The sequence below is a fragment of the Agelaius tricolor genome, unplaced genomic scaffold (assembly GCF_023055355.1).
Source record: "Agelaius tricolor isolate 1412-34295 unplaced genomic scaffold, bAgeTri1.0.p SCAF_6, whole genome shotgun sequence".
In the NCBI taxonomy this organism is placed as follows: domain Eukaryota; kingdom Metazoa; phylum Chordata; class Aves; order Passeriformes; family Icteridae; genus Agelaius; species Agelaius tricolor.
Window position 1 is genome coordinate 9,526,983 of NW_027269266.1, and position 15,082 is coordinate 9,542,064.

General features: G+C 36.6%; 1 protein-coding gene across 5 annotated transcripts in view; it reads left to right on the forward strand.

Annotated features, from left to right (window-relative positions):
• PFKP (phosphofructokinase, platelet) overlaps window positions 1–14,878 on the forward strand; it is a 42,856-nt gene extending 27,978 nt beyond the window's left edge. Inside the window, exons 15-23 of one of the 5 annotated variants that reach the window (XM_071428641.1) lie at window positions 383–470; window positions 1,395–1,547; window positions 6,675–6,827; window positions 10,430–10,594; window positions 11,602–11,663; window positions 12,164–12,275; window positions 13,034–13,133; window positions 13,761–13,866; window positions 14,345–14,878. In XM_071428641.1, coding sequence (XP_071284742.1) covers window positions 383–470; window positions 1,395–1,547; window positions 6,675–6,827; window positions 10,430–10,594; window positions 11,602–11,663; window positions 12,164–12,275; window positions 13,034–13,133; window positions 13,761–13,866; window positions 14,345–14,495 — 1,090 coding nt within the window. In that variant the 3' untranslated portion in view covers window positions 14,496–14,878. Of the gene's footprint in view, window positions 1–382; window positions 471–1,394; window positions 1,548–6,674; window positions 6,828–10,429; window positions 10,595–11,601; window positions 11,664–12,163; window positions 12,276–13,033; window positions 13,190–13,454; window positions 13,461–13,760; window positions 13,867–14,344 lie in introns of those variants that run through there. The other 4 variants (XM_071428644.1, XM_071428645.1, XM_071428646.1 and 1 more) reach the window with 4 other exon arrangements.
• The last annotated feature ends 204 nt before the right edge of the window (window positions 14,879–15,082 follow it).

The window sequence follows — 15,082 nt, forward strand, 5'->3', positions numbered from 1 at the left end:
TGTTCTTTTCTTCCCACTTAGTATTTTTAAGTCCTCAATTTTTGTACATTGTGGTTTTTTGAGTTTGTCTTTTGTTCAAATCCTTGTGTTCCAACGTGGGTATCTTTATAGTATTGAACCAGCTCTGAAAAGTGGGAATTGGGACCTCAACTTAAAAAATTCCTGGGGTCCTTACATTTTAAAGGATTTCAAACCTGCAGTTTCTTTACACTTGACATGAGTCTTTATTGTTTATCTGGAGGAGCTACTTGCATGGATAAATATGTAAAACAAAAACCATTGTGTTGCCTGCTGACTTTATGGTTTCAGCTTAGTAATGGATTCTTAGTGCTTCAGAGTCTGTAAACTGTTTTTATTTTTCTTTTGGTTTAATGATTTTTAGTACTCTTCCTGCAAAATATTTGGAGAAGATTGCTGACCAGATGCGCACTAACAACATTAACGCCCTTATGGTTATTGGTGGATTTGAGGTACACTGAAATATCTAATTATGTCTAAGTAGACTAGAATTCCTAACAAAATTAATAGTTTGGTTTGATTTTTACCCAATCTTCATGTAAGATGCATTTGGTTCTATGTGTATTTGATACATGACATAGATAGTGTTTGGGATCATAAGTGTTGTCAGTCAGTGGTTCTCTGGAAAGCTGGCATTCAATACAGTGCCTAGAACTGCTAAACAGATGTGCTAAATGGATAAATGAGATGAGATAATGTTATAGTTTTTTGTATTAAAATAAATTAATGACTTCTGCTGTGCAAGTTTCAGTCTATACAGTATCAACAATTAGAACATCCTTGCAGAAGTTCTTGACTCTTAGTAGAAATTGCACTATGGTTCCTTATTTAAGCCACTCCTCTCACATAGTGCATGTCAAAATCTGTAATGGATCTAGAGAAGTTTTTCCTGTATTTCATGTTTGTTTTTTTCTAAAAAAACCCAATTAATTTTGGAAATTTTGATTGAGGAAAGTATTTTGCCTTCTCCTTGCAGAGAAGAATGTGTTCATTGCTTTTTGATAAAGAATGTATCTTCCTTTTTTGTCCAAGTTGTTAGCTATGACCCTAACTCAGGAATATCAAGATTTTTAAATCAGGAGTAACAGTACCTGAAGATTGGGGAACTAGTTTGTTTTGTTGAAAACCAACTTTCTGTGCCTAAATTGTTCATTTTCAAGAGAACATATGCTCTGTTTATTGTTTTCAAATATATGCCTGTTTCTAATGCTTTCTTTTTTGTCTGTGTTAGATTTTAGTCGTTCCTTAGTGCTCTGACTTGCTGAAGTGTGCTGTGGTAGAAATGGCTCCCCCTGTGGCCCTTCTCATTTTGTCACTCCCAACTCTGCCCTTCCTTTATTCATCCTAATTTTTCACCTGATGCCTGTGCCCAACAGGCTTACCTTGGACTTCTGGAATTGTCAGCAGCTCGGGAGAAATATGACGAATTCTGTGTTCCAATGGTTATGGTTCCTGCAACTGTATCCAACAATGTACCGGGTTCAGATTTCAGCATTGGTGCAGATACTGCTCTGAACACTATAACTGATGTAAGTCTGCTCTGGTGTGCATATACTAACAAAGCAGTTGTTTAAACTTACTCAATTGGCTACTACTGGATATTTTTGTAGACCAGAACTTCAGAAATGTGATCTGGGAAATTATAGTTACTTGATATAAACACAGTCATGGCACCACTGCAGAAAAGAGAAAGTCTAGGATCCCAAATGCTTCCATTTAGTTTCTGCCGAAACTGCAATGACCTCTGAATTTTTTAAGTGCAAGATAAGATGGCATCTCTTGTTGAATAAGAGAGAAAGAAACCTAAAGCTGAGACTTGGATGATCATTTACAGTGTAGAGGGGAAAAAAAAAATCCGTGTTCATAATAGAGAGTTGTAGTATACCCAGCTGGAACACTGAGGAAAGTTGCTCTGTTGAGAAGGAGATTCTTAGTTATGTAACATCTTTACTCCTCTAAGACAATAGATAAAATCCTTATTTTTCAGTAATAGGCATTACATTTATTCTCCTAATAGCAGATTTAATAAAAAGAGTTGAGACATGTGAAGTAATTTTTTAAAAAAATCAAATCCAGTAATACAACATAAAGTAAAAAAGTGAATGTTTAATCTCTTATGAGGAAAAAGCTTCTCTAGTTTGAGTGTGATAGAGCAGTGGAGAAAGCTGCCCAGGGAGGTTGTGCAGTCTCCTGTGCAGATAATCCAAACCCTCCTGGATTGTTCCAGTGTCCCTTGCTCAGGTGTTCCTGCCTTGGCAAGGGTTTGGACCACACGACCTCCAGAGGTCCCTCTGGGACCCCAGCCATTCCTCAGTTCCCTAATACTAATTTCAGTTGAACAGGAAGCTTAGTCAGTTGGACAAAAAGAGTTTCAAGTTGCTTTTGAAAATTAAATGGCAGTTCTCTTATCACTTAAATGTATTTGAAAATTTTAATCATGATAGCTTTTTAATGTCAAGGATTCTTCAGATTCCACCAACTCTGAATGCACTACTGTATTTTTTTTTTCCCACCATTCTGACATAAATAATTTTAACTTCATCAAAGGAAACCCTTCAGTTAGGAAATATCAGTTTCCTGAAGTATTGCCTTGAATAAGACTGTAAGCTAAGTAAAATTCACTGAATTAATTGTATATTGACAACTTGGGTTATATATCAAACAAGTTGATGTTGTTTCCAGTTCTGGTAAATAAAAATATCTGTCCAAAATGACTGATCATGAACTAAGGTGAGTAAAATGATTGTGCATAACATCTGCTTTCCCTCTTTTCTTATCTTCATAAACTTTGTTAACCATACTGACTTCTTTTTATAGGTTATTTCATGCAAAGGAGATATGTAGTAGTCAGTCAATCTGTGTTGTTGTGGTTTGCTTTTCTGTTTAGGTTTCTAGGTGTCATTTGCCTTCATTAGATAAAATGTTTGTATTTTCAATGTGAGAGTTGAAAACTTTTCAAAAGCTTTAATTTTTTTTGCTAATGGTTTTCTTCTGGTTGTTTTGCATTTAATTTTGCCTAGATTTTTCTCTGGATTAAATATGAAAAGTAATGGCTTTGCAAGATTTATATTCAGTTGAGTGGAAAATTAAATTTGGTGGTTTTTTTTTTGTTTTGTTTTGGTTTTGGTTTGTTTTTGTTTTTTGTTTTTTTCTTTTGGAGGGAGCAGACTTTTCAGACTTTTACATTCAGAAGATGTCTTTTCAGTTTTTTGCTCTGATTGTTTGAATGTGATTCACAAGAACTCCCAGTGAAAAATGCATCCTTTCATTCTTGTGCCATGCTCAGATCAGGTGCAGTAGCAACTGTGCCTCTATTAAATGTGACCAGATAAGCTCAGTACATGTCATACAATTGACAGTGGTAAACAAAAGTAGGAGGTGGACATGAATATCCATTTTATCAAGTTTATAGATAGGTTTTATTCCTGTTACCACAGTTAGGTCAATAAATGCATCATAGTTTACAGTGCTGTCAGAGCACCTAAACTGCTCAGTTTTTCAGTGTTGTCTGAACACCAAAGTGTCATCACACTTAGTTTTTCTGTGGTATGGTTCTTACTTGTGTGCTCTTGCCTATCTCTAGTCAGGTAAGTACAATTGTGCTGGTAATCAGGGATTGTTGCTCTTTGGCATCATTAGACACTTGGCAGTTGTTTTAACTTAAAGTGTAAGTAGTATGCTGAAACATTGGCTGATAAAATGTGTTAAAATTCTGCATTTAAAAAGAAAAACAAAAAACAGACTTAACAGATACATAACTTCTGAATGACAGATTAGTAAAGAGTGTGCTCCTCACAAAGGCATGAATGTTGCTCAACAACTACTTCAGATTCTGTAACTGATCATGAGGACCCTTCTGAAATGTTCCATTTTTTCCATTTCTGTTTTAAAATCCTGGCTTCAAATTTGATTTATCTTTTGAATAGTGTTTTAAATTTGTGATAAACTGTATTTTTCACTTCACTTTTCAGAATATTAGAAAAACTGCTAATGACAACATAAAGTACCTGGGAAAAGCTGGATTTTTCTACCTGAGGAGAAAGCATGCTTAAGGCTGATCTATATAGACATAAAAAAGTTATCCTTGTAGGATTGCAGGATAAGAACATGAACTTCAAATTTTCTATTAAATGAAGCATCACTAAAATAACTACCATAATAAAAATATCTATATTTTCAAGTATGTTGCTAATTCTATGAAATGAATAGGATATTATTTTAGATGTCAGACCTCAGGAATGTCAGAGCCATGAAAGGAAAGGAAAGGTATGATGAGAATAATGGAACCTGAAAAAGGGAGAGGCTAAAACTTTCCACTGTGTTTCTTTGACAATCTTACCTTTCTTTTCACCCAGGGAAAAGGGGGTACAGACTGATGATTTGGTTTTGTGGGGCAAAAAAAACCCAAAAAACGTTCCCTGAGGAACAAAGAAAGCTACAGTCAGATGCCTTAAGGCAGTCCCCACACATTTCCCATGGAAAACAGACACCTGTACCCTCCCAGTAGCATGTGTGGCTCCACATTACTCTGAGCTAGGAAGCTGAAAATTAGCCAGGCCACTAGCTAACCTGTTAATTTTTCATCTCCTTCAGTCCTAGTAATAGCTGATGTGGAGTAAGGGCAGTAACTCCATTCCCTTCAGTGGGCATTTGTATTTAGATCATCTTCAAGTCAACAAACAGTAGTCTTTTTTTGACTGCAGAATTTTTATAAAGCATCCTTGGTTATGTTGGTTATGGCAACAACCTTTTTAGTAAAACAAACCCAATAAAAGGGTAGGAAATTATTAAACCATTTTATTAACATAGTGCAGTATCCCTCTATGGCCTTACTGTAGTACTTAAAAAAAAATAAATTCATAGCAGTTGCTAAAACCATTGATTACTTATTTACCCTTTATAATTAAGTGACCATATATTAAAAGCATTTTCATGTTTTGCCACAGTGATGCAAAGATGTTGCATATAATTATCTAATGCTCGTGCGTGGTGAAGGTACAGTCATTGGATATGTTGGCTGAATCACTTGCATCAAATAAAATGGCAATATTTAATGCAAGTACAACATATCATAACTGCATCTTAACATATCATAAATGCAGACTAACCAGTTATGTTAGTTATTGCTCTACATCTCCCTTTGACTTGTTTTTCCAGAAGTCTTAATATGAAACCTTTTAGAGAAACTCATGTTCTGCAGATCTCCAGGAAGCTGTGTGGTTTTACCAAACTGCTGTTACTTTGTATGTCTTTATTCTTTTAATAGAAATAAAAGTTCAAAGCAGCCTGACTGAGCCAGGGAATTACTGAAATTTCCTAAGTGAAGTCTCAGCCACTCAAAAAATCAAATCCCAAATAAACCCCTCCTATTTGTTGCTCCTGGCTGTAGTTCTTCTGAGCTCTTTGGGTCTGAAAGTGCCATCTTTCAGACTATGTTTCAACCTCAAACTGAAAGTATAGCACTGAGTTTCCATTTAGAAAACAGTGAGGAGAGAGAGCTTTTTTAGAAAGCCATAAATATCCTGTCTTCTCACTGAACAGGATCTGCTCTGTCTAGGACAAAAGCTCAGAAGAACTCTCACAGGTAGGGGATTTACCCATAATTTTCTTCTATGTTTTTCCTTAAACACATCACTGTGCAGATGTGCCTGGATATACCTCAATAGGTATCTAATTTTGATCTGCAGTAATTGGCTTCTCTGAACCAATTTGAGAAATCAAGAAAATGAGACTTCTGTGAACATCAGTTTCTGGGAGAAAGAGATGAAAACATCGTGTACTACGTAATCAGGCTTTCTGGTAGAGAGCCATAACACAGGCAGTTTGAAAAATTGCCACACTTCATGAGAGATACTGATGAGTTTAGATTAGAAATAATTGGAATAATGTAATGCATGTTTACTTAAAACAGCTGCAGAATCTCAACATTTATTTTGACATCCACTAGGAGCACCTAATCCTTTTGACATGATAATATATTCTGTAGAATTTGGAGTCATTCCAAGGACCTAAAACTGCTTTTGAAAGAAACCTTGAACTATACTTGCAAACTTTATTAACTCATCCATGTGCATATGTTCCTGGATTTTTCTAGGCCTACATCCAGTCTGTGTTCACAGAGGCAGATGTGTGATGTTGATAGAAACTTTGAAGGCATGGGTGAACTTTTTTTTCCTTTCTCTTGGTGGAAATAGATGCGTGTCTTGACTTTCTAGGATAACATAGTTTTTTTTAAAAAGTGTCTTTCTTTAAGCATTTTCTTCAAGTTGCAAGGGTTTTACTAGTTAACTTTCTAAGCTCCTTAGCATGTATCAAACTCTGTTCTTTAAGTTCTTTCTTGTGGAATGATTTCCAGTCTAGCTTTTTGCTATCCTTTCCTACCCAGCTGCTTCAGGCCTCTCTGCTGTGCACACTTCACCTTCAGTCTGTACTAACTTGTACTAATCCTCTGCATTTCTTCAAAGAGCATTGTGCCAATGCAACCCCAGTGCACTGTTGTGGTATGTACAGGATATTTCCACCCCCCCCAAATAATCTCACCAATTGTATTTACTTGGGCCAATGGACAGCCACATTTACCATCACATGCCAGGAGTCATTAGCAGAGCAGTCCAAAGACAAGGAATGTTTCACTCACACTTGTACCACTGCTTCAGGCCTTTGAAAGTTGTCTGCAGCTCTACGAGGCGCGTGCCAGCTTTGAGGAGTTTAAAGTTCCTATGTGTGTTTTGCCTGCTACTATTAGCAACAATGTGCCAGGCACAGACTATAGCCTTGGTACTGACACTGCCTTGAATGCTATTGTGGAGGTAAGACTGCATATCTTTTAAAAGTTAAGATGATAAAATGCATAAGATGAGGTTACTTAAAGACTTTGAAATGTCTGGTTTTCTTAAAGAACTCAGTTACTTGTGTTTTTTAATGGTTAATACTTCAGTTTTCCAAGACTGATTAAAGATTAACCTTAGAAAAAATATTATTTTAAATGCTTAATTTTTGGGTACTATCTTTAGTTCTTCAAGACTCCTGCATTAGTACTTAGGGTATTTGCTTTTACTGAGAATCAAATATTTTGCTTTCTTCAATTTAATTTTTTATCTAATTTTTACTTATTACTTAGGTAAAAGAAGAAAGCACATATTTTATAAATAAGTGCCCCATTTGTTGGATGAACTATTGACTGAGCTCAGTGCAGTTGAGCATTTTAAGTACATGATTAACACTAAACACATGAATAATCCCGTAGACTCCATTAGGCTTAACATACATTAAGTGCATATAAATGCATGGATAGTATAAGCAGTTAAGTCTGTCACTGATGTTCAGCTAAACAATGCAGGGTCAGAACAATCAGTGTCTTAGTTTTAGTCTACCATAGTTTTTCCCTTGGGTACAACTGCTTCATGAGCTCTTTCAGTCCTATTTGCTCTGCTTAAGACACAGCAAAGGGAACTGAGCTGAGGTGTAATGCAAACAAATGAGTAAATCTTACCAGCTCTGAGTTTCATCAAACTCATCATTAGCAAACTGTGTAACTAACCATGAAGTAATTTGCCAAGGAAGTAAAATCAAGACTACAGATCCAGGGGGTTGGGAAAAGCAGGTTTGTTTTCCTGCTTTATACAGTGTTCTTACACAGTGAGTGAAAAAGCTCAGTAGATAACTGGAAGAGCTGTGGCAGAACACAGGGTGGCCTTTGGGAGCTGCATGCAGCATCCCTGGGCTGAGATGTCCTAAGGTGTTGTGTTGGTGTCATCATGTAACAATGTTCATAGGCAGGAAATGGGTACTTCACCACTCCTCTAGCTTTTTCCCCCCTTGTCCTGACATTTATTCAAGTAGCTAAATCTGGTAATTGTGAATGACGCCCCTTCAAAAGTGATAACTTTGGAAACACAATGGGGTAACAAATGATTTTCTATAGTGCTGCTTCCTCTTACATAATTGTTTTTGGTACTAATTTAATTACAGTTTGTATAGATATCAGTGATGCTTTCTGTAAAAAAAAATGGTTGCATCATTTGAATTTTGTTGTCATTAGGATGTTGAGTTAATGCTAATAGCACACTTGATTTGGTGTTTCAAACATTAGGATTTCTCATTAAGCTGGGTCAGTTCATATAAAAACTGAACTAGCAACAGAATTCCAAAACAAGTCATCAGACCTTGTTTATGATGTCTGAAACCTGCACCAGGCAGTTGAGGTTTGGCTCTTCCAGCCTGTAGTGTAGTGTATGAATTAATAATTCATTTAAGTCTACCTGTGCCAATTTCATATTTGGGTATTTCTGTCACAGTAATTCTGAGAAAGCAAGAGTAATAGGAAGTTTGTACTCCATCTCTTGTATGGTCAAGGACAGAAACCCTTCTAAGTAGATTTCAAGTGATTAGTCCCATTGGCAATGACTGATTTACCTCCTTGCTTAGTACTTGGAGATTCTCAAAAGGCAGAAAATTCCACTCTCCTCCCAGCAGATGGGAAATCTTTTTAGAAATCTTGGGATTTACAAATACTAGAAGTCTCTCAAAATGGTGGAAACCTTCACATGTATCTCTATTGTCTAAAGACAAGATTGTTTTATAACGTAAGTTAAACACATAGTACCTATCCAGTTTCAGGCAGCTCTTTAAAAAATGAGTTAAATTTCTCCAGTGCTACAGTATTCTGCAAAAATTTTCATGAAATAATGTCTGCAAGGAGAAAGTAAAGTGCTTGGTGACACAGTAAAACCCAAGATAAGTAAGTAAAAGTGTCATTTTGAAAAACTGACAGAAAGTCAACATAGACTTTTGTGACATAGTATGTTATGGAGATAATTCTCTGCTTGGGATAACAGAATATCCATATTCTGAATAAATTCATGTGAATGCTGCACTTTTGTGTGTAAGCACATAATATGCATATATGCAAATACATAAATAAAATATGTATAAATAAAATTGCATGTATCTTTTGCTAGCTTGACCTAAATACATGCATATACTGGTCTTAGTCTTTAAATGCATTAAACTCTCTTATGTTAGAAGTTCTAGAGTTTTTATATTAAGTTTTCTGATATATCAAGTAATGATTTGTTCTGTGATGTGTTAGGTATGGTTTTAAGGGCCATATTGCTCACAATCTGAATTTCAGAAGTAGTATTTTCAGTTAGCTGAATGAAGTTCTGGTTTTGAAAAACCGTGAACTAGAAATACCTCAAATATTACAGCACCTACAGTTACTCATTCAAAAAATCAGAAAGTTGGGGGATTTTTTAATGTTACCATAATTCAGGTTGCAAGTTGACAGACTTTCCAGGTACTTTCATTTCCAATTTTATTAAACAGAACTGGTGTTGGGACACTACATCAGTTTCACAAAATTCTTCCTGTCAGAAAGTGTGGTATATCCTATTTATTTATTTGTTTCTAAGACAAAGAAGAAAATAGAGCCTCTTTATTTCTCTGACTTGCTTTCTGAAAGGAAAATACATTAATGAACAACTTTAAAATAACTTCAAATGGTAGAAAAATTCATTCCAGGAGGTGAGTTTGTCAAATAGATTCTTGAGTATTACTAAAACCTAAACGTGGATAGTAAACTAGTTCCTAAGTTTCTGCATTTTCCTGAGTTACAATATTTTCCTAAGATTCCTAGGTCTTGCCACACTGGAGATTGCCTCTGTCTTTGTTACTTTCCTCTTCTCTTAAGCAGCTCTAAGAAATATTGGTGTTAACTGGTTACATGTAAGTAACAGATCTCCATGTAGAGAACATTCCTTATGCTGGTCAGAGTAAGGTGCAAGTGGAGATTTCAGTCTTTTTACAGTAACTATGCACCTGTTAGTAAAAAACCAAAAACATTTTAAAACATGCACCAGTAGTGCTTGAAAGAATTATATTTATCTGGAAATCATTACTGGAAAGTAATTGGGCAGTACATGCTCAGGACTTAAGAAGTTCAGCATAGATAGGAATGCAGTGAATTTTAATATCAATGCTAAGAAGAAGTAATGAATAGAGTTAAAGAAGAGAAGTTTATTCATCCCACAATTCCTTGAAAAGCTTCATTATATCTACTTGTATCTGTGTTAGAAAATGCAGATACACAACTGGTTAATGCCACTACAAACCAAAATGAACTCTTGTTTCAGTATTTCCAGGAAGCAAGTATATGTTAAGAATTACTAGTAGAAAAACATTTTATTTCTACCCTGGTGTTCAGTATATGATTTATAAGAAATCCTTTATTGGAAAATTATTGCAGTTACACGGGCTATAACATTTTGGAATTCTTTAAAGATTCATTCTTTACAAATGCTTTATTTTTAACTTTTTTGTTACCAGTAGGTGACACAAAGTTGCATGACATACAAAAACGTAAGCAGTGAGGGGTTGTAGTGCATACTCAGGCTGTGGTGTCTCTGAGCAGACGTGTGACCGCATCAAGCAGTCGGCCAGCGGCACCAAGCGCCGCGTCTTCATCATCGAGACCATGGGCGGCTACTGCGGCTACCTGGCCAACATGGGGGCCCTGGCAGCAGGAGCTGATGCTGCTTACATCTTCGAGGAGCAGTTTGATATCAGGGAGCTCCAGGTACTCTGCACCTTTTTTGCTCATTCTTAAGCAGATCTAAAGCTGTTGTACGTGTGTATCATCATGTGTGTACTTGAAGCAGATGGCTCATGAAAGAAAGAAACAGCTGAGGTTGGGCCTAAAATCTGGCTTGTCATGCCAGTTCCATAACATTATATAAAGGAATGTAGACACAATCACTGTTGACAACCAAGTTCAGTAAAATGACAAAAATAATTGTATTGGCCATTAAGCACTACTAGATTAATTGTTTCATTTTTAGTCTTCTGATTGACATTCAAATTAAATGAACAGACCTGGGTAGTTTTAAAATAAAGCCAAAAAGAAGAGAACAGTATTTTCTTAGTACGATAGAGTTGTATTTAAAGGCTGTTCAGGACAAGAACTGACCAGTATGTCAGGTTTATTTAGATACTGACTCTGTTACCACAGCTATTCAGAGCATGTCTGGAAGTGTTACTAAAATAAAGCCCTCAGGCTTTAAGGATTACGGATTATGGTGTAGTACATACACAAGCTGATATGGAACTTGTCTGTTGTGAGGACTTTACACTTCTGAGATGGTTAGTGCTAGCTGCAGTCATGGACAAACACAAAGCTAAAAGGATTGAACTTTCCTGAGAAGCACAGAGATGTGAAATTAATCAGAACTTATCCCCATGCAGTTGTTGGCAGGACTGGAAGTAAGGGCAGGCTGTAAACTTCAGTGGCAATTTGTGTATTTTTATGTATATCAAGCTGGATGCTGTACCAGTATAGAATATAAAACCTCCTTTGATTTAATAAAATCTGTTACTTCTGATATAGAGAAAGATGTTAGTTTTAACTCAAGATGAATTGCCATACACAGCATGTTATCCTATATCTCCAGAAATCTTGATAATTTCAATTTGCACATAATGCTTTATGTGGAATATTTGACAGAAGTTTTCAGGAAATGTAGGCTCATTAAAGTTGTTTCAGATACAGAGTTCTGTATGGATCTTTAAAAATACTTTTGTTCCTAGGCTAATGTGGAACACTTGACTGAAAAAATGAAAACCAGTATCCAGCGTGGTCTAGTGCTGAGGTAAGTAAAAGTACTTGTAATAGGTGGCATCAGTGATACTGAGCATTCCCAGCCAGGTAGGCTGCTTGGCCACTTGGAATGACACTCCAAGTCTGTATTCCTTGATTATTCCTTTAACTTGAGATTTTTAGAAAAGTTGTGCTCCAAAAGGCAATTCTGTGACCTGTCTGGAAGTGCAAGTCTAAAAATTCTTTCTATGTAAATATATTTGCTCTGTAATCTAATACTTCATCCTATTTTCAGTCTGTTTTCTCATTGGGTTTGTCTTTTATTCCAGATTCCTTCTTACTAAAGGTAGTGTGCCACACTGTAGCCTTTACTGTAAAACCCCTAAAAATCATGAGCCTGTTACATGAAAGTGAGTGTATGTGATCAGATGAAAATGTCCCAGCCAGAATTACTGCTATCAAGAAAAGGAAAAAGACTTGTCATTCAGTAGCTGCAAAGACATCCAATGCTTTAGAGTAAAATTGCTAACTGTCTGGCCTTAATTGTTACAGAAATGAGAACTGCAATGAGAACTACACAACTGATTTCATTTATCAGCTGTATTCTGAAGAAGGAAAAGGAGTGTTTGACTGTAGAAAAAATGTATTGGGCCATATGCAGCAGGTAAATACAACCCTACCGTTACAGACAGCACTAACTCTGTGTGCACAAAGTATATACACTACACTATTCAAGCATTTGAAACACGTCTGACTCAAGATTAAGGAAAAAATTTGAATTTTTGTTTGTAGGCAACTCAGAAGTATTTTTTAGCATCAGGTTTTATTGCAAACCCTTTTTAAAAATCTAGGAAAAATGCATTAGATTCTTTATGAATTTCATTTTTATTCCTCTTCTGTCTATATTAATAAATAATTCCACTTTTTGTCTTATATTGTAATACTTTCTTCATAATACTATTATCTGCCCATCCATAATGTCTCTGCCTCTTGAACCCTCTTGAAGAGCAGAGATTTCATTAAGAAAATCTATGCAGATGGGTGTTTTTGTGGAAGAGACAGAAGTGAGCTACTCCTTTGGCCTGTGTTGTCTGCATGGCTTTATCTCACTGTGCAGCTGGTGGGTGGGCAAAGGGAGTTCCTGATTTGGCTACACTTACCACTGAGGCTGACCTAGAGGAGAATGCACAGTCCCCTCCATTCTTCAAAATGAGAATTAGAATTGATTCTGTGGGAATTCCACAGGTGCTGAACACAAATTTTAAACACCTTAGACTGACTAATGGGGTGGGGCTTTTGGTTTGTTTTACTAAGTGGGGGAAATGGAAATCAGAGGTAGAGCAGGCCATTAACAGAGATAACTGCTAGAACAAACACCAATCCTGCTTTGATAAGCTAACCCAGAATTCAATTTTTGCACAGGGTGGAGCACCTTCACCATTTGATAGAAATTTCGGGACAAAAATTTCAGCAAAAGCTATGCAGTGGATCTCCAAAAAACTGAAGGAAACCTACCGGAAAGGTGCACAAAAATTTGGTGCAGTCTCTTGTTACTGTCTTTGATTGTCTGTCAGTATGTAAGAGTCCTCCACTTTGCAAACATATGACAATTTGTTAGTCAACATACTTCTTCCCATCTTGGTGTTTTTATTATTCAGTAGTGCCTTTCTGTGCTTCTTGGTGTATGAGCATTTCCAATTCAGTGAGGTCAATAATTCAGATAGCTGCTTCATCATCCTCTTAAAATAGCCAATGTGATGGAAGGTTTACATGCTTGCAGGAATTGACGTTTGTATAGTTACATTTGTTCTTTTTTGTTTCATGCTGCCTTCATGGGAGACAGAAGGAGGTAATACTTAAGTCTTTGAGAATTATTGTAAACCACTACTTCCTAAAATCTGATCTAAAACTGGATGCTAAAATTCAATCATTTTGTTGTTTAACTGCACTGTAATTTCATTGCTAATCACTGAAGTTAAGCTAAAAAGATCTAATCCTATTAAAGTACTAATCTGATGTTATATCAATCTATTAAATAATCAGTAGCTGAAATTAGGCTACTGTAAGTTTTTGTTCAGTTTAATTACAGAAAAGTGGTATTTGCTCTTATACTTGTAAGAAGGATGCTGAATTACTTCATTCTTTTTAGGAAAAGTATTTGCCAATACCGATGACTCCGTTTGTTTGCTGGGAATGCGGAGACGCAACCTTGTTTTCCAACCCGTGGCTGAGCTGAAGAGTGAAACAGACTTTGTGTACGTATGCACTGCCTTGGTGGTAAACACCTCACCACAGCCTGCCTTGCACCACTTCAAACAAACACTTCCCAACGCCTTACTGCTTTTGCCTGAGGCCTGAATTCTCCCAGATCCACTTGGATTGTTTGCTTCTCTCTTGCTTTTGTGCTTTTACTTCATCCTCCTTACACCTGAAAGTCTCATGGTGAAGTCTGGAACTGCTGTCCCGTTAAGTAACCTCCATGTGATTGCCTTTGCCTTAATGCCTAGAATTACTTTACTTCTGTTTCAGTTCACTGGGGCAGCATTTTTGTGCTAAATTTGGTATTATGTTTAACACTTCCAGTAAGACCTGTTCATTTCTTTGGGATTGTCCTTAATTCTTCTTGTTTGTGTCAGTGTTTTACATCCCCCCATGATGGTCAATGCTTGATTCCATTCCTAATGAAGGTGTTTGCCTTACCCCATGTATTTCACCTCCCTGTTTCCCCCCCAGACACAGGATTCCCAAGGAGCAGTGGTGGCTGAAGCTGCGACCGCTGATGAAGATCCTGGCCAAGTACAAGACCAGCTATGATGTGTCAGACTCAGGCCAGCTGGAACATGTGGCCATGCTCCCAAAGGAAGCTGAGACTGGAGCCATCTAAACACACCACATTTAGATTGTTGTCATAGATGCACATTGTGAGTAACAATGCTTTAGAATCGTTAAAGCTTTGTTTTGTAACATTTAAATTATTGTTCCAGCACTTTATGTGAAACATGACGTTCAGCTGTCACACAGATTTTGTCCTGTTTGTGTGTTCTATTTGAAACAAACCCTTGCATCTAATGGAAAACACCAGTACTGATACTGCCCTTTAACAAGCAAGTGCAACACCGTTCTATGCACTCCGTAAGTTACTCATCTACTGCACTTTGTTTCAGAGTACTTACACCCAAAAATAAGTGTAGATGGCTAGTTCTTGTGTTGAGTTACAGGATGTGCTTAATGTTTCCAAAATGAAATAAAATACTGTTGCAAACATCACACGTGTGTTCACTTGCTTTTAAACAGCTGGGGAAATAATACTTGAAGGATTCTCTATAGACTCCAGTGAAGGAAAAAGAAACTCCCCTTTTCATTCCTCAGCGCTGCAGGAAGTAGTCACACCAGAGCAAGTGGTTTTTCATTGCTGCTTCAGGATCAGGCTAGGAGTTGGAATAATTTCCCCTTGTACAGGAAAGATAAAAC